The 19,660-nt window shown below is 42.3% G+C and overlaps 1 protein-coding gene across 3 annotated transcripts in view; it reads left to right on the plus strand.

The window, feature by feature from the left end:
* Positions 1-19,660, plus strand: part of EGFR (epidermal growth factor receptor) — a 147,742-nt gene that overhangs the window by 102,000 nt on the left and 26,082 nt on the right. For all 3 annotated transcript variants that reach the window (XM_035101351.3, XM_035101352.3, XM_035101353.3), the window contains 11 exons: positions 1,311-1,379; positions 3,640-3,758; positions 5,294-5,435; positions 7,083-7,199; positions 7,672-7,798; positions 7,890-7,963; positions 10,204-10,294; positions 13,243-13,442; positions 14,424-14,556; positions 16,929-17,028; positions 18,726-18,883. In XM_035101351.3, coding sequence (XP_034957242.3) covers positions 1,311-1,379; positions 3,640-3,758; positions 5,294-5,435; positions 7,083-7,199; positions 7,672-7,798; positions 7,890-7,963; positions 10,204-10,294; positions 13,243-13,442; positions 14,424-14,556; positions 16,929-17,028; positions 18,726-18,883 — 1,330 coding nt within the window. The remainder of the gene's footprint in view (positions 1-1,310; positions 1,380-3,639; positions 3,759-5,293; positions 5,436-7,082; positions 7,200-7,671; positions 7,799-7,889; positions 7,964-10,203; positions 10,295-13,242; positions 13,443-14,423; positions 14,557-16,928; positions 17,029-18,725; positions 18,884-19,660) is intronic.

The following is a 19,660-nucleotide window of genomic DNA, read 5'->3' on the forward strand; positions in this document are numbered from 1 at the left end:
CTGTGGAATCAGCTCTTTTTTTAAAGATCCTTTGCTTTCTTCATGCTTGCACATGTGTATAGTTAAAAGTCGGAGCTCAAATGACAGAACCAAGTTTCTGGTAAACTTTGACAAGTTTAAGTGAGGATACAAATTTTCCAGAAGCTTCGACTTTCATCATCCCTGTTTCTAGTCTGACCCATTCATTTGGAACGCATCTGGGAACTTGTAGAAGGGCTCTGGGGAGTTTGGATTGCGCTCTTTCAAGGGGAATGAACAAGGAAGGAGGCGGGCCCAGAAAGGATCCATAAAGGAGCTGTGCCAGTGTTTTGGCTTTGTATAATTTTAGTGCCACGGGGACATAGAACCCCCTTGAGTTCTAAAAAATTTAAGAATAGCATTTGCAGATCTTTCTCCTGCACTCCCATTTGAGTTACTATGAATTTTGTTGGATCCTGATGCCTGGACCGGCATTCCTAAATATTTATTTTGAGACTTGTTCTAAATTTTGGCCTTCAAGTTTCCAGTTTCTGAGCTTTGGTTTTTTCCCAAAAGCAAGAATTTTGGTCTTCTGGTAATTTATTTTGAGGCATTCCGTCTCACAATAGGCAGCAATTTTTCTTAGTGCTCTTCTAGAAGATAGAATAAACATGTTGGAAGTGTTTGCGGCCTACTGATTAATATTTTTTTTAAATTATTGCTCAAAATACCTTTTTACCAATTTATTCTCTTCAGCAGCAAGAATGCATGTATCCAACTGCCCCTCTTATATTTTGCTTGGATGATGGTTAAGCGACACCCATCCTTTGGGGCCATTTCTGAGGCTATATTTTTAGCATCCTAGAGCTTATTAATGTCTTCAGACATATGGGAATGGATGGCTTTATCTTTGATTCTCCATTATCTGTTCCTCCCTGCATTAAAGTTGTTCTTCAAGCCAGTTGCCCATTCCTATCAGCCCCCTTAGCTATAATCTATGCTCTGACCATCTCCAGCCTTGACCGCTGCATCTTTCACAGCTTAGGCCGAAACCCTACTGGCAGAGTATTCACCTCTCCCATTAAGCAAAATAACACTTTTCCTCAAGGTCCTTCACTGCTTTCCCATCCAATTCTCTGCACCAAGCTCCTTGTACTTGCTATTAAAGCTTAGAATCATAGAATCATAGAGTTGGAAGAGACCACAAGGGCCATCCAGTCCAACCCCCTGCCAAGCAGGAAACACAACCTTGCCTAAACTACATTTCAGTCTACCCCAAAGTACAAAAAGATTGCCATGGAATGAAATTTGTCCACTTGATGTTTTCTCTAATATATTCCTCACTTTCTTAGGCCAACAGTGTCATCCCAATTGCACAAGAGCACATTGCTGGGCTGCTGGACTAGAGAACTGCCAAACAAGTAAGTATAAACATTTGTTTTTCTTTTAATTTTAAAATATACTTATGTTTTAATGAGGAATATTTCCATTAGCAAGACTTTATTTTTGCCATCTGCTCTATACCATCTGAAATGATGCTTATTTTAAATCTTGGCTGCATTAGCTTCCATGCAGCAGCTGATACATAGAATTCTTCTTCTTTGGCGATCGCTCGTAGCCGAGTAAGATTGTCTTCCATAAACACGATTTTAACAATGGGTCCGTAAGTGACTGTGGAGGCCAATTCTGGATCCACACGTCCTTCCACAGGGGGGACATTGGTTTCCGCGCAGGAGTTGATCACGGTGTGGATTTGCCAAGCGTGCCTTCCTCTTAGCACGTTTCTCCCTTGCGTCCTGAGATCGTAACGCTGGCTCCTTCTTAACCAGGTGCAACCCTCCACCTAATTTTTTGCAGCCCTTTATGCCACCGTTGTTTGCAATTCCAGTTGTGGGATCAGTTTCGGTTTATGCAGCCTGGCGATGGTGTGAACAGGGCTCTTGCAATGATAGAACCAGCTTCTTGCTTTATCATAAATACCACCCAGACACAAATATCTCTTTCTTTGGTAAAGGGGTGAAGAGGGCCAAGCTGTTGCAAGAGTTCCTGGGTCATATTAATTACCTGGATCCATTTCAGTCTGGCTTCAGGTGCAGTTTTAGGACTGAATCAGTCTTGGTTGCCCTAACAGATGACCTGTATTGAGAGTGGGACGGGTGGAGTACAACTCTGCTTCTGCTTCTCAGTGTCTTGGCAGCTTTTCGTATAATTGGCCATGGTAGCTTTCTAGAGCGGCTTTGTAGGGTGGGCATTGGGGACACTGCTGCACAGTGGTTCTGCTCCTACTTACAGGTTGTGTCCAGAGAATAGCACCAGGAGACTGTTTCAGCTGCATGACCTTTGCATTATGGTGTGTTCAGCAGGGGACTATCCTGTCTCCCGTGCTGCTTAATGTCTACATGAAGCTACTGGGTGTGGTCATTCAGAGTTTTGGGGCAAAGTGTCATCAAGATGCTGATGGCACACAGCTCTACTTCTCCATGACATCAGGAGAGACAGTACATTATTTAGACCATTGTCTGGGTGGAGTGGATGAGGGCCAATAAACTGAGCTTGAACTTTGGAAAGACTGAGGCACTGTAGATCAGCCAGTTGCCTGTTCTGGATGCCACTGCACTCCCTCTGAAATAGCAGGGTCAGAGTTTGAGGGTTCTCCTGAATCTATCTTTGTTGCTCGAAACTCAAGTAGCCTCTGTGGCTAGGAGTACCTTACAGCAGGTACCCTACAGCCATTATTTGATAGGAATGATCTGGCTAAAGTGATTCATGCATTGGTAACCTCAAGGCTTAGTCATTTTAATGCACTCTATGTGGGACCCAGGTGGCACTGTGGTTAAACCACTGAGCCTAGGGCTTGCTGATCAGAAGGTCGGCGGTTCGAATCCCTGTGACGGGGTGAGCTCCCGTTGCTTGGTCCCAGCTCCTGCCCACCTAGCAGTTCTAAAGCACGTCAAAATGCAAGTAGATAAATAGGAACCGCTACAGCGGGAAGGTAAACGGCGTTTCCATGTGCTGCTCTGGTTTGCCAGAAGCAGCTTTGTCATGCTGGCCACATGACCTGGAAGCTATACGCCGGCACCCTCGGCCAATAATGCGAGATGAGCGCGCAACCCCAGAGTCGGTCACGACTGGACCTAATGGTCAGGGGTCCCTTTACCTTTATGTGGGGCTACCCTTGAGGCTGGTCCAATAGCCACACCTGGTGCAAAACCTTATAGCTAGGCTGTTGATGGGGACAAAGTATTGCCAGTGCATAATTTGGGTGCTCAAAGTCTTGCATTGATGGCCCATATGCTCCTGGGCCAGGTTCAGAGTTCTTGAATTAATTAACAAGGCCCTTAACAACTTGACTTCAAGTTACCTGAGAGACCATCTGATCACTTAGGTCCCTTCCCAGTCACTGAGGGGGATTCACTGTTAATGGTCCCCAATAGCTCATATCCACCAGGAGCCATGTGTATTGGGGGTCTACTCTCACAGAACTCCCTTCCAGTAGAAGTCTTTTTGAATATTTTATTTATTGCAGCAGGCAACAGAAGTCTGATGTTATAGTTTTGACCAACTTTTAGCTTTTCTGTATTGTATTTCTTCCATGCTACTTAGAGATGAGTATGTGGTATATATCATTATTTGAATAAAATAACAGATAAATGAATAAATGTTGGCATTTTTGTCTTTCAGTAACAAAGGTTGACTGTGCAGCACAATGTTCAGGCAGATGCAAGGGGAGGTTGCCAAGTGACTGTTGTCATACCCAGTGTGCAGCAGGATGTACAGGTCCTAGAGAGAGTGATTGCTTGGTAAGAAGGCTGCTCAAACATACATAAATTTATGTCACTAATCTGCAAACAATTAAACTGAAATACCTAGTTTCTACTAAGTGTTTATTGCAATTCACCAACAGATAAACAATGAAGAGAAACACAGCAACATTTGTTAGATTTACAAAAATTTTTAAAAAGAATGAACCTTATATGTTTGTGGCTTGTCTCCACATTATCCAGAAAATGGAAAAAAAGGTAGCCAAACATCTATCAAAGTTTATATTGCTATTTTTCTGATATCTTTCAGATCAAATTGTGCATGTACATGATGTCCCTTGTTTTAATAAACCATGACATAGAATATGTATTGAGCTCAATTTTTTTAGACACCATTATCCTAGCTACTATCGGACAATTCTATGATAAACTATATTGTTTCTTATTTGCATAATTGTTTCACTGATGCTGCATAATTAATTCTAGAAGCAAAAGAAGGTTGAATCATATGGTATTGACCACTTTACTCAATAACAATGCATTTTAATGCATATTTACCAAATATGTAAACTAAATAGTGAACCTCTTCAGCAAGTATCTGAAGTATAATACTGTACATGCCAACTAGATGAATCAAAATGCATGATTTTTACAGGGTTTTATTTTAATTTAACACATATCAAAACATAATGTGCTATCTTGCAAAACAACACCAATATTTAATAGAGATGGCTGTATATAAATTATGCACTTAATTTTAGGGGTTTTTTGTCTTCTTGCCTAATTCCATCAATATCTTAATATTTTAACTAAGTCTTAAAGGTAAAGGGACCCCTGACAATTAGGTGCAGTCGTGACCGACTCTGGGGTTGCGGTGCTCATCTTGCTTAACTGCCCAAGGGAGCCAGTGTACAGCTTCTGGGTCATGTGGCCAGCATGAAAAAGCCGCTTCTGGCAAACCAGAGCAGCGCACAGAAACGCCATTTACCTTCCCGCCGAAGCGGTACCTATTTATCTACTTGCACTTTGACGTGCTTTCGAACTGCTAACTAAGTATTAGTTAGCTTTAATTTGACCTTTTAGAAAATCTGTTCAAAAGCATTCCCAAGTACCCTATTACTATGCTGGGCTGAGATTTGTTTGTTAGAAAAGGGTTTTAACTGCAGATGTTACAAAATAGAATATATTGTGTATGTGCCCTTGTTAAACATCTTAAAATGAAATCCTGTTATCTAAGTCAGACAATTTTGAAACCTCCTTTCTACCCCAATATGTGATTTCACTGAAGCATGTTTCCAAGCAAATGTGCTTAGGAATCCAACCATATGTTTAGGTATCAGTCCCAGTTCAGCATTAGACCGCTTTCTTAATGTACATGGAATCTAAAATGACCTACATTACAGGTATGTTACAAGGCTGACAAAGTTTGCACATCAACAGTGTGCATAAATCATAGATAATAATGATCTTTCAGATTGAGAAATAATAAAAGTCTAGGCTTAAAATTTGTCATTTTCTGCTGTATTAAAACAAAATATTTGCCCTTATACTATTGTTGCATTATTTATTGACAGGCATGTCGCAAGTTTTGGGATGATGCAACATGCAAGGAGTCTTGCCCTAGTTTGCAAAAGTATAATATTATCACCTATCAGTTGGAAGACAATCCAGATGGAAAATACAGCTTTGGAGCAACTTGTGTAAAGAATTGTCCGCGTAAGTCAGTCTGTGGAGAAGAAAGTTCACTTTCTGCCTTCTATCAAGGATGCTTCATATTAATTTCTGGTGTGCATCTCATGCACATGTTCTCATACCCTCAGCTGTTCATTCTAGAGTAGTAATTTCCAAACCACTGTGAGAAAGAACTTCAATAATGACTCCATTATTTGAGCACAGAGGATCCATCCACAGAGGAAAGTGACAAATGTGTGTTGGTGTAATTTACTAGTCTAACTTCATCTCCCTCCAGCCAACCTCCATTTGCATCAAGTGAACTTGGGACATGAAATCACTCCTGATGCCATGAAGCAGCATCATTAGCAAACCTGGAGTCAGGGTACCCACTGGACCTCTGTACAAATCACTCATCCTGGACGTTCCTCCTTTCAGTGTGCTGCCAATGTTAATTCAGCTACCCTAAATTTAGTTATCTCCTGCCAATCTAGCAGTTCGAAAGCACGTCAAAGTGCAAGTAGATAAATAGGTACTGCTCCGGTGGGAAGGTAAATGTGCTGCTCTGGTTCGTCAGAAGTGGCTTAGTCATGCTGCCCACATGACCCAGAAGCTGTCTGCAGACAAACGCCGGCTCCCTCAGCCTATAGAGCGAGATGAGCGCGCAACCCCAGACTTGTTCGCAACTGGACTTAACTGTCAGGGGTCCTTTACCTTTTTAAACTTAGTTCTATAATCTAGAGGAAACTGTAAGAAGCACTACTGTTTTCACATTATGCACCCATCATAAAAATGTTTAATGAATTTTAATGTACTCACATAATGTACCCACAGCCGATGGGACTTGCTGGGGCGCCCCTGGGAAAGACGCCCCTGGGGACAGGCTGGCCAGCGCCCCCTCCATTTTGGCGCCCTAGGCAACTGCCTAGTTCGCCTTAATGGACACACCAGCCCTGATTATGTACCTCAAACATGTACACTTGGGAGCATCTCTGCTATCCCTATTTGCTCAAGACAGCTGGTGAGGCTCATCTCAACATTCTTCCATTCTGGGTTTTATACAGACAATTGGTCCATCTGACTGGAAGCTCAGGGTTTCAGATGGGACATTCTCAGCCTGCTTTTAAAACACAATATTTCTCTTGGTCCATTTTTAATTTGGTCCATTTTTAATTTTTAGCATTTTTGTTGTGCATTTGAATAACTTTTTTGTACATTGTTATTGAAATGGCAAATTAGATCAGTCAAACTCCACTCTGCCTTTCCTCTTTTTCCAGTGCCTGAGTGTTGTTTTTGACCCTTCCTTCCTACTACCATAATGCTTCTTCAGGAATTCTGTTTCTGTGAGTTGCAGTATGAAGTGACCTGGTCTAATATGTGGATTAGAACATAATTATCCTTCATATTTTGCAGTACAGTTCTTGGCTTAAAATGCATTTAAAGTGTGCATTTTAGGGTAAAAAAGAATTTAGAAATTTAGAATTTAGAAATGCATATATTGAGATAAATTATGTATTAAAATATGCATTGTGATAAAATACATAAAACATCTTTAAATACATTGTTTTGGGGGTTTTCTTTTTTAAACAATTCACAGATTAATGCGGAGACAGGATGAAATGGTCTTAGAAACAAATGCATGCAAAACTGACACAGACTAATCCATCCATTCTTACTTCCTGTCTTTTCTAGATAACTACGTTGTAACAGACCATGGTTCATGCGTCCGGTCGTGTCCTCCAGACTCCACAGAAGTGGAACAGAATGGCATTCGGAAGTGTAAAAAATGTGATGGCCCATGTAGCAAAGGTATGAAAACTAGAGAATCACTGTGTGTGATGGAGGTGAATATAAGGCCCTAATGTTGACTGGTTTTTGTAGTACTACAGTAGTAATATCAAACAGTAATAGCGATGTAGTAAGTCTTGGATGGGATTACAGTTCAACAAAAGCTGTAGAAATTCTTAACAAAACTGAAAAGTGCCATTTATCAAACCTTGGTCACAGCACAAGGTTTTTTGGGGAAAGGTAAATCATGAACCCGAACAACATGCTAGGTCAAACCATGGCTTAGCTCGGCGCCACACACTAAAATGACTGTGGAGGAGGAAAACAGTCACAATCTCATCTCCAGGAGACTTTCATTTGTTACATATCTATTTATTCCCCTTTGCCCTCCAGGACTGACAAGTGTGGAAGCTTGTTGCTGGTGTGTATATGAGCATCTTACTGATACCTGAAGCCCCATTGAGCCCTAACATTTATTTTTCCTTTTTAACAGTGTGCAATGGGATTGGAACAGGTGATTTTAAAGGTGTTATTGCCGTTAATGCATCCAATATTGACTATTTCACAAATTGCACTACAATCAATGGAGACCTTGTATTTCTGAAAGTATCATTTTCAGGGTAAGTTGTTGTTGTGTCTAATGTGGAGCAGAGAAATGTGCCTTATCTATTAGATCAGTCACCGAAGGTCCTGTTATTCTCTGTCTTCTAGTGATTCATATACAAGAACACCCCCTTTGGACCCAAAGAAGCTGGATATCTTTAAAACTGTTAAAGAAATCACAGGTTAGTGATATCAAGTTGTTTAAAAACCTCATCTCTCAGATTAGAAAAGGACTGAGATTGTAGGAGACCAGCATTTACTGTTAAGAAACATATACAAATAAAATCAATTGTGCATAGACTACAGACCATGTTTTGCATTTACATTCCTATGTTGGAATAGCACTTGGTCCCAAAGGAGCCATTTAACACTGTTTGACACCAGAAGCGATAGAACCAAAACATTTTTACACCTGGAGTTCTCACACCAGACTCCTCCTTCCCTGGGTTTTCCCCAAGCAATCTAAGGCTCCCTCATCTTATCTCTCTTGCTCCATCTCTGTTCTGGGAGACCAAAGGAGAGGGGAGCTGGTCACAGCAGGAGGGGGAGACTTCTTCAGCTGCCTGCCTGATCTCTGCTTCTTGGACCCGCTCCTCTCCAGCCTTCACTTCTGCCTCTAACTCTGGACTTTTCTCTGCCACCGTACTTGTAGTAATAAAAAAACCCCTCTCTAACACTGCTTTCATATTTCCTTCAACCCCTCCCCTGTCCCATCCCCTCAGAGGAGGAGGGCCTCTCTTTCCTTCCCCACTTCTCCCCCTTGAAATCCCCTCTCAACCAGCCATACTCAGCGTGCAAGGGGCCAGGATTGGTCCAACCAAAAGACTTAGAGCACGGCTGAGGCGGGGGTGGGGAGGCAAGTGAGGAGGCTCTGGGCGGGCTGTGGCACTGAGCCCACCTGAAAGTGACCCAAGGCTCACGGATGGGGCCCAACCCCCTGTCTTAGAAGCATCAAGCTACCAGTCATTTATTCTGATCTTAGAGGTTGAGCGTGAATTTTGTGTGAGAGCAGGCAAGGACTCCCCCACAGTCTCATTATTAGGGCATATTCTGGTATGCTGTTTCTACGGTGTGGCAATGTATTTTCCTTGCTTTCATGTTAGCCTGAATCTTTTGTGGGTGAATAATGCAAAAACAGCCCAGATGTTTGTAACAGTTCTTGTTTATTGTACATACCAAAATTAAATAAAAACATTAATTACAGAAAAAGGAAGGCCAAATCACTTTTGTGACTGATGGGGAGAATACATCTGGCACACTTGTTACCCCTGGAGGGGCTTTCGATCTGGGGGAGAAGAGGAGTGGATTTCCCTGCTGCAGCCCTTCTGGTTTCTACTCTGTTCTGAATGGCCCCCCAACTCTCTGGAGCTGATTTGTAGGGGATACTGGGGGCTGAAGGGGGAGGGGGGTTAGGAAAAATATCCTTCTCCTCCTCTCCTATTAGTGGATGCACCTGCTGGATCAAAAGCCCTTCTGTAAGCGCAAGGACACCAACTGGATTCAACCCAGTGATGATAATGATTATTTAAAACAAATATTCTCTGTATAATGATGACGATGTTGATGATGATGATAATTTATTTGTACCCCCACCCATCTGATTGGGTTCCCCCAGCCACTCTGGATAGCTTCCAACAGAATATAAAAATACAGCAAAACATCTCAATAGAAGGTTGCCTTCAGATGTCTCCAGAAAGCTGTGTAGTTGTTTATTTCTTTAACGTCTGTAGAGTGGCAGTTGTTCACACAACAGCCTCATAGCATCTCAGAACACAAATCCCTCTTACTGTATTATGATTCATACACTCACGGTCCATATTTGGCCATTTCTTTTTAATGCATTTCTTTTTAATGTTTTAGATCTGTGTGCTGCCCTATTCTTTCTGGGCACAGCTCAATATTACAAGTTGTCCAGATTAATGTGGTACAGGCCTACTTCATTTGTCACTTTCTCGTCTGCCAGGTGGACTGAAAGACAGCTCAGAATGCTTGATTTTTTGAGAGCCTTTCCCAGAACACAATGCCTGAACAGCTGGGAAGCCTAATAGAGTATTAGCTGCATTAGGCATTACTGTAATACACTTTATGCGTTTTTGAAAAGGCATTCACTAGCCTGTGAAATAGTTTATCTTTATGTCACCAGCAAAAGTTACAAGTTTCCAACAGAATTTGCTAAGGGAAGTAAAATTTCTGTGGTGTCTAACACAGCTCAGGTCTATAGACTCCAGCTTTCGTGATATTTAGCTGCCTTGGTGGCCTGCATGTAAACTGTTTACAAAGCACTGTTAAAAATAGCTCCATGCTGAAGCTCCTTGAAATGTTATTCGTTTTGATGTCCACATAAAAGTATGAAAGGAGCAAAGTCATTCTTGGTTGACAAAAATACTTCGTAAATGTGTTTATGCTATTGGTCTTCTTTCAGGATTCTTATTGATCCAGGTTTGGCCACAAAATTTCCAAGATTTGAGTGCTTTTGAAAATCTGGAGGTTATACGAGGCAGAACAAAACAATTGTAAGTACAACCATGTGCCAAAAATGCTTGTATACTTGGGCTTATTTGTAAAAAATGGCTACGGATTGGTTATGACCGACAGCCAGATTGCAGGCTGCAATTAATGTGGGATAGGTACCAACTTTCTTCTATTTGCTTAAGGTTCCACTGGGGCATTCTCTTTGTTCAATTAACACATCTATGTTTCTTTTAATACTCTTCCATCCAAATTACTGATCAAGTAAGTATCTGCTTATCTTTAGCAGCTCTGCAGTATCTATTTTTACTATTCCATTAATTGGACTCATTTTAATTTTTGGTTTGTTGGTTTGTTTATTTGTTGGTTTGTTTTTAGAGAATGAAGCAGGGGAAGGAGACCATATGAATTTTCCTTAATCATTATTAAGCATTATGTCAGAACAGCTAAACCAGAATTGAAGATTTGCAATAAACCAGGCTGTGAAACTATTGTTTGACGTGGGTTTATGGTTATTTTGTTAAGCAAGCCATTTAAAAGACTATTTTCTATGCTTCTTCAGTACTCTGCTTGCAAGATGATAAGAAGCAGGCCGAGGCCCCCCCAAAAAATCAAGGAGGGGACCCCTCAATATTCAGCAGTCTACTTGGGCCTTTCTGCTTGGGCCTTTCTACTTGGGCCTTTCTGCAGCTAGTGGAAGGCTGCACTGGCTTGCATGGTGTCGGGAAACACTGCAGGGATCAGCCGACATTGCAGGGAGTGGCACGACCTGGCAGAAGGCTGCACCAGTCTGCACAGCATTTGGAGATGTGTGAGCAACCCGGCGCCTAAGACAAGAAGGTCTTATTAGTGTTCCCCTGTAGTTGTGGCCTGCATAACCTGCAAGCTGACCACAACCTACCATCCATACATTGTGGACTGTCAAGTATTTGGCAACCTCAGGCTGTTTCTCGTAGCAGTAGATAAACTTAATTTAACTGATTGTGGACTGCTGTACATTGATCAGATACATAGAATCATAGAGTTGGAAGAGACCACAAGGGCCATCCAGTCCAACCCCCTGCCAAGCAGGAAACATGGTTCCTGCTCACAGCTTCTGAGGAAGCTAAGCTATAGTTTGTGGCAAGCTAAGCCATAGTTTCATAGTTCATTTAGGATCTTGCCCAGGATTAAGGCAACAAAACAACTGGTAATTTCTGTGGTTACTCATTATGTCTACACTGGATGCAGAACTAGAGGAGCACACACTGGGTGTGCATTAGGCCTGGGCGATGTACGATACCTTGCCCAGGACCACTTTGAGGGCCAGAGCACGATGGCGTCTTCACCTGGCAGTATATCCTGGGGGGGGGGGGTTTGCCTGTAGCTGACTCCCTCTGCCACCAGTATCTGGCATGTGGAGGGAGAAACAAGCTGCATTGGGCCTGGCTCTGCAAAGCACCTCAGCTTGTGGGGGCTGAAGCAGCTTGTCCCCCCCCCCCTCTGCTTTTCAACAACACGATGCATCACTATTTTGTGATGTTTGGCTAGTGATACTTCACAGTGTTGAAAAGCTGACATTGCCCAGCCCTAGTGCGATACCTTGCTGCAAGTTGCAGCTAAGAATGGTGTCCAAATCTGAAAAGCATGGATTGCATGTTAAACAGTAGGCAAGCGTTACCAAACTGTCTCAGATTTTCTCTGTTGCCTCAAATTAGCCATGTTAATACTCACATATTCAAAAGTTTCCCTAATATTTGTATGGCTGTGATCACCACATGCCTCTGATGTCTGATTTGATGCCTTCTATGAAATCATGAATGTTTGAAAAGGAATTCTGTAGCCGCCATAGACATGCAGTGCTAATTAGCATACAGTATTACCTAGTATTACCTAACTAACAGATAAGGAATCCTGCTCTCCCGGTTCAATGCTACCTTTAGCTTATTGCTTTTCTGCACTCAAAAAATGACCTCTGTGCTTATTCTGGGTGGAGATCATCTATAAAAACTGACTTGGGTTTCTTTTGTAAGTTTCCTTTTCCCTCTAGTAAGCTCTGTACAGTGGTACCACGGTTTATGAACACAATTGGTTCCGGAAGTCTGTTCATAAACTGAAGCGTTCATAAACTGAAGCGAACTTTCCCATTAAAAGTAATGGAAAGTGAATTAATCCGTTCCAGATGGGTCCGCGGCGTTCATAAACTGAAAATTCATAAACCAAGGTGTTCATAAACCGAGGTTCCACTGTATGTGGATTTATTATTGTTATTGTTATTGTTATTGTTATTATTCCCTGCACAACTGGCTGGGTTTCCCCAGCCACTGGGTGGCTTAAAGCATATCTAAAAACATAATAAAAACATCAAACATTAACAGTATAAGTAAATATGCATAAGTAACAGCTGGTGTGTGACTGGCTTTTAGCATCGCAGAGATGCAGTGACAGGAGGAACTGTGCTTAGTGAACTGTCACTTCTGCCAATTCTTTTAAGGCGAGGGGTGGGGAACTTCAGGCCTGGAGATATAATGTGGCCTCCCAAACTTCTCCATCTCCCATGCCACACCCCCTCAGTCCAGGCCATCCACCTCGCTGGCCCTGCTTAGCACGCTCCTTGAGTGTTTTTGTCTGACTGGAATATGTCCTTGAGCTCTGATAATGCCTTTCACTTCCCTGGATGGAGGAATGTCTTTGCGTGTAGATACCAGCCTCCTGTATCTCCAGCTAAAATTTCTCTTAATAGTTCTGCTTTTCCCTCTGGCCTTGCCCACTCCACCCAAGGCTCCCCAGAAGGGAATGTGGGTCTCAGGCTGGAAAGCCTCCTTATTCAGAATATTTTTTATACTATAGAACTTAAAACATATTGAACAGCATATTTTTGTTCATTTAATTTGATTTATTTCAAAGCTTGTTTCTAGCACCAGAAAATCAAAAGAATAATGAGTTTAGAAAAGCTGCATTTTTCTTTTCTCCCCTCCTTTTTTTTGAAACCATACTTTTTTCCCCATTTTAGGGGCCAATATGCTCTTGCTATCACTGGCCTGAACATAACATCTCTGGGATTGCGCAGTCTGAAGGAAGTAAGCGATGGAGATGTTGCCATTTTAAAAAACAACCACCTCTGCTTCGGTAACACAGTGAACTGGAATAAACTTTTTGTAACAAAAGATCAGAGCACAAAAATAATTAGAAACAGAGATGAAAGTGAATGTGGTAAGTTGCTAGGGGCCACTTATCCAGTTCAAATTACCTGTAAATTTCAGAGAGACTTCTGCACATGGTTGCAGTTAATCACATTTTTAAAATGTTGTTGGTTTTGCATTTGTCTATATCCCCTTAAGCATGCAATATTGGAGGCCTCAATCCTGCCAAGCTGCCTAAGCTGCATATCAGGCACAGTTGTGTGTGAACCTTCCCATATCCTTCAGAGGCCCTACTCTGATGCTCCCACTTTCAAAGTTCAGGAGGGTTACAATGGGGGTGGGGGGGGGAGAGAGAGCGCCGGCAGTCAGCCAGGTCAGGCATTGGCTGAGAGTTCCAGGGTTGAGAATGTCCCTTCACGCACTCCTTAGGGGCCAAACTCTGTTCTCCTTTGCAGTGGTCACCTAGAAGCCCATTTCCTTGTTGCTCTGCTCTGAGAAACAGTGGAGGGGGTACTTCTTCCCAGACATTCTGGCCGAAGCAGCAGGACATGTTAAATTTTTCAACTTTCAAATTCCAAAATGAGGGGTGCTAAAAAGGTGTAAATAAATAATGACACAGTGTAGTAGGTCAGGTGTTGTAATATGTTGAGGTAGTGTTTACCTAATTTTAAGACTCGCTAAAGAGCAGATTATTGTTGTTCTGTCTTGATAACAACATAACAAACCACAGAATTCAAAGAGGGTGTACTTTCTTTTTCCCATGACTGTACATGTAAAAGGGGAGGGTGTTGTGGAGATCAGGTGCCTGAGAAGGCTTCTGGGTACCACAATCTAGGACTTCAGATAAACCAACTTCAGATATGAAATCAGCATTGAAATAACATGTAAGAACAGTTGAAAAATCTAATGCAACAGGAGGAAACATTGTTCCCCAGTGATATCAATCAGTGGAAACTGAATCATGCTTATTCTCTCTTGTGACTTTGGCACCATCTTTTGAGATTTATTTAATGTATGGATGTTTTAATTTTTAATTTGTTTTGTCTGTTAGCCGCTGCAACAGAAATTTGCCATCCCCTCTGCTCAGATGAAGGCTGCTGGGGGCCAGGGCCCTTGCAGTGCTTTTCTTGCCGTAACTTTATTCGCCAGCGGGAGTGTGTAAAGGAGTGCAACATTGTGCAAGGGTAAGATAAGTGTTTCCTCTATTCTATTTAAGTAAGATACTCAAATCTTAATCCTGTATATGTTAGCTTTCATGTGTGCCTGGACTCTGCATTTTGCTGAACCACAGAGAAGGATGGAGACGGGGAGTTATTCTGCAGGAGTTGCATATAACTTAGCAATCAGCACAGGTAACTAAGAATAACAGAAGTTATAAGGACTATAGATCAAATATACTTATTTTGCTGGTACTGGTTGAGGAGAAAACAGGAAAATCACTTATATGTAGTCTGTCAAGTGCAAAGGTCCCTTGGATGCGTGGAAATTGCTCTGCCATTCCTTGAATCCCAGCTAATGATTGTGATCCCAAGGCAAGAAGAACATGTTCTTCTTCTCTGATGTCAACTATGCAATACTGACTCCTCCGCATGCTTCCCATAGAAAATATTTTTCTTGCTTTTCCTTCTACTATGTCTTTCCGAATTTCTTTGGCTAGTTTAAAACAAAATGAAACAAAACCCCAGCATATACATAATGTAAACTTTTTAAAAGACGACTATCTTTCAGCAGATGTTACCTTTTTATAAGTAAAATTCCTCCAGGTAATGCTGTGACCCACATGGCAAATTTGGTCTTTTCACATCAAATTATGATCAGACACAGTTTAATTAGTGGTAAAGTTACCTAGTATGTAATAGTTGAACCATCTGTTCCCAATTTTTATATTTTAATGATTCACTGGAAATTTCAGAGAAGCTTTGAATTTAAGTATCAACTGATTAACCAATATAATTCAGTCTCTTTGTTTAAAAATTGAATTGTGATTCCTCTGGGTTTCCATGCATCTCCAGCCCACAGGATGTAATTGTGGCAAGGTATGAGGTGCCTACTCATGTGTAGAATCTTCAAATGCTAACTGAAAATTATGCTTATAAATAACTGTGTGACTAGAGTCCGCTCAGATACAACTAGCCATACTTGCACAAGCATTTAACAGATGAAGGACTTGTGTGAAAGACTGAAAAGCTTTACGTGTTGTAGGTGTAGAGCATGCATGACTGAAGCTCATGTCTGCACCTCATTGCAGACACAATTGACCTGCAGGACCTGAGCGACAGAAGCATAGCTCTGTGCTGGAGCATGGTTGGTTCAAGATAATGCTTGTCAGCCCTTGTGGAGCTGAAGTCGAACTAGAACATATAGTAGAGCAAAAGGGTCCAGTTTAAGCCCATGGCATCATCCAGTTAAAGGACTCGTATAGCAGGTGGTGGGAATGGCCTCTGCCTCCGGAGAGCTTCTGCCAGCTGCAGTCGACAATACTGGGAAGCATGGACAAATGGCCTGCCGTGGCAGAAGGCATCTTCCTGTGCCTCACCAAGCCAAACTCAACCAAGCAGCCCTCTATTGCGACCTGCCAGGTGCCAATTTCTCCAGCGCAAGAGAAGTGACATAAATGTGGGTGAATGACTCCATGCTGCTATTCATCTTTTTCCTAATGCAGGGCCATTTCTGTCAGGGTTGTGGGAGGGAATGTTTAAAACATTTCTCCCCCTGAGATCTGCTTATGCTGCTCAGTTGAGTGTGGAGTGTTTGAGAGTGTTGAGAAGGAGGCTGGACTACAGAGCATAGACATTGTGCTTAGTAGCCTTATCCTCCATTGGTGGCTATCACAACCTCTTGCGGGAGCAAGCTTCATAATTTAACTATGTGCTACATGAAGAAGTGCTATGCTCTAGTGCAGGGGTTGTCAACCTGGCCCTACCGCCCACTAGTGGGCGTTTCAGGATTCCAGGTGGGCAGTAGGGGGTTCTACAGTACAAGCTGAATCCTCCTTCCATCGAGCACTGGTGGGAGGTAAGGAAATTTTACCATCAAGAAAGATGCATTAGTGGGCGGTAGGTACCTAAAAAGGTTGACTACTCCTGATCTAGTGTTAGGGTTTTTTGTCTATGTTCTCCAAGCCATGCATAATTTTATAAACTTTTATCATCATCATTATTATTTATTATTTATACCCCGCCCATCTGGCTGGGTTTTCCTGACAATGTGACTTGATTGGAGTTTCCTCCCAGGTATTAAACTTAAATAAGCCACTACCTGTATAATAATCCACTATCACCTGCCTGGTCTTTGAAGCTAATGAGATTGTCTGTTTAGGTTTGGGTTGTCAATGTTGGAGTGATTGAGCATCTTAGCAAGATTTTGGAAGTGACAGAACAGGCTTGATTTAGTGTTGTTATAGTGTTGCTTCTTCCAGTGCTATAATATAGCCCTTCTGCCCTCCTTTATTTATGTGCATCAACCCTGACAAAATACTATATTAATGTTTCAGCACTCAGAAACTTGGAGTAAGATCTTGCTGTTAAAGTTATATTCACTTTTCTATCCATTTCAGGAACCCTCGGGAGTTTGTAAGACATCTTGAGTGTCTTCAGTGCCATCAAGAATGCCTGGTGCAAAATTCAACGGAATTCAATGCAACTTGCACAGGACCTGTAAGTGCATATTATATTGCAGTCTTATTCCCAAAAATACTTTTAATGTTCAGTTGCCCCAATCCATAAACCATGGTGGACTCAGATCTGTGCAATGCAACAGAGGGTGCAGGTAAATCTGCTTGGTGGGTGGAGGGGCTGAGAGCTCATGTAGGTAGGAAAAACCTATTCCTAGCAAAGCCCAGGATATAAGTGATGCATAAGTCATTTGCACATAAGGGCTCCCCTGTCCATGTGCAGAGCAGTTCTCTCCACTGAAATCAACGCAGAATCATTTTCATGTTGGATCTCCTACATCCATAAGCAATTGCTAGTCTGGGTGAAGGGAAGTACTGTATGGAAGTTTTGCATTGGGGGGGAGGACAATAGCTGTGATAATAATGGACAATTCATCACTGCAAGATAGGGGGAACCACAATTTTAATCTTTAGTGAGAATTCAGTTTTTGGCACCATAGTGTTACATCAGTGTTACATTTTACATAAAATATCCCAACTCTGCTCCTGCGTACCCAAAAGGGTACATGCAATATAACTTCCCACAGCTAACATTCCTGAAGGACACTCAACTTGCCTATTAAGGGGAATGTTCTAGGGCCAGCAGAAGTCTAGAGATGTGGGGCTTGGTTGTCTCCAGTAGCTTTTGGAACATTTTAAACATCTCGCCTGCAACATTATTTACCACAATTACTGCCAGAAAGAAGGCAATCATAACGGTGGCATAACACAGTTGGGGGAAAGGCTGGGAACAAATCTGGGAGCAATCAAGAAGGCTGGGTGGAATTTAAGAGGGCACAGGAGCAAGCAAATTGGAATGGTTCTGAGGAGGAGCTGTTGACCAGCCTGCCAGCTAGGAGGCAATTAATGTGTTTGGTAGCCATGGGTATCAGCTGTATGAAGGGCTTCTCAATAACCTGCTGGATTGCGCTATCTCCAGCACTGATGTGTGCCATTGGTGTCCCCACTAGTCCGCATTAGTCCAAAGGAAGCATACTCGTGCATGGCTCTTTCCACAGGAATGGGAATCCTGATCACTCAGGGTTCCTGTCCCCATGAAGGAAGCCCCATGAAAGTACATCTCTACATTTATATGCCCCCTCCCCCACTTTCTGGCTGACATCATATGTGCTTTGGCTGCGTAGGGCTGGTCATGCATCCAGGGCAGTCTCGAGCAGGTCGCGCGCCCTGGCACTGAGGGGCGGAGATCGCTCCAGCGCCCTCGCAGGGCGCAGCATGGCTTCCGCGCGGCTTCGCCACGCAGTGCCCTCCCTACCGGCCCGGTGCCCTGGCGCCCCGCGCCACCAGGACTCTACCTAGAGCCAGCCCTGCATGCATCTTAACAACAAGACTAACTGACCCATTATTGAGAGCCCCTTCACATTCCCATGGCCCTAAGCAGCAACCGTAAGGTGGGTGGTGCTGTTGATGAAGGAGGAAGGAGCAGAGAAGGCGGGTGGAGATTTATGCAGAGCAACACCATTACTCCAAGAGGTTGTGTTTCTTAGCCTCTCCCTGTGAATATTGAATAAACAACATTGGCAAGAACTTTCCTTGTCTTTTCCATTCCTGGCAACCTACTGTGGGGGGTTGGATCCTCTGGTGCCTGACATTTACTAACCTTTATGCCATTCCATTAGTGCACTTCTCAGCTCACGGACAGAAGTATTTTATTTCCCAATGTCTTTATTTCTTATGCAGGGTCCAGGCAGTTGCCTGAAGTGTGCCCATGTAAAAGATGGTCCTCATTGCGTTAAGTCGTGCCCTGCTGGTATTTTGGGTGAAAATGATACCATTGTCTGGAAATATGCAGATGAAAATTCAGTGTGTCAACTATGTCATCCAAACTGTGTTCGCGGGTGAGTAGAAATACTTTATTTTAAAGCAAATTAAAGTGGTAAGTATTTTAATTTGTGAATCTTAACTGTGTAAACAAAAATACTAGAAAATTAACTTACAAGATACAATCAAAACTTAAACAGAATTGGCACATTCTAAAGATTTGGAAGTGATTTTGGTGTTTTAGGTTTAAAGAAATTGATTTGATACATGGGGGCATATCAAATCTTAAAAGAGATTACCGGTAGTAGTTGAAGGTGGAACTGCTGAAGCTGTTGTGTCTGGTATACAGAAAAATATGTAATGTTGTCAGGTTGAAATCCAATTATTTTAACTGATGTCATTAAGGTTCAACCTGCATGTCCCCCCCCCCATGAGCCAAGATGAGATGAGATGTGAAGGGAAAGGTTAAAAGAGACCCTTTCCCAGTGCCATAGCCCTGTTCTGATTTGGGTCCCACTCTTACAGCTTGTTAACACTTCTAAAAGACTGAGACATCATAATGGCTCACACCTAGTTGTATGTGGGCAGCCCCCAAAAAGGCCCAGTTTTAAGAACCTCTTGGATTAGAACCGTGCTGACACCTGGTGGATATTTAATATATTGTATTTAGGGACTCCCTTATGGTACAACAGGATTGCCTAGCCCTAAACAGATCTCTCTTTTTTTCAAAAAAAAATTATTCATTTTATAATAAAACGAAATACATCAAAAACATATCAAGTACATAACAATAAACACAGACACAAAACAAATAACAAAGACGAAATATAACTTTCTTGATTCATAAACTTTCC

Source organism: Zootoca vivipara, chromosome 11 (assembly GCF_965207765.1).
Source record: "Zootoca vivipara chromosome 11, rZooViv2.hap1.1, whole genome shotgun sequence".
Lineage (NCBI taxonomy): Eukaryota > Metazoa > Chordata > Lepidosauria > Squamata > Lacertidae > Zootoca > Zootoca vivipara.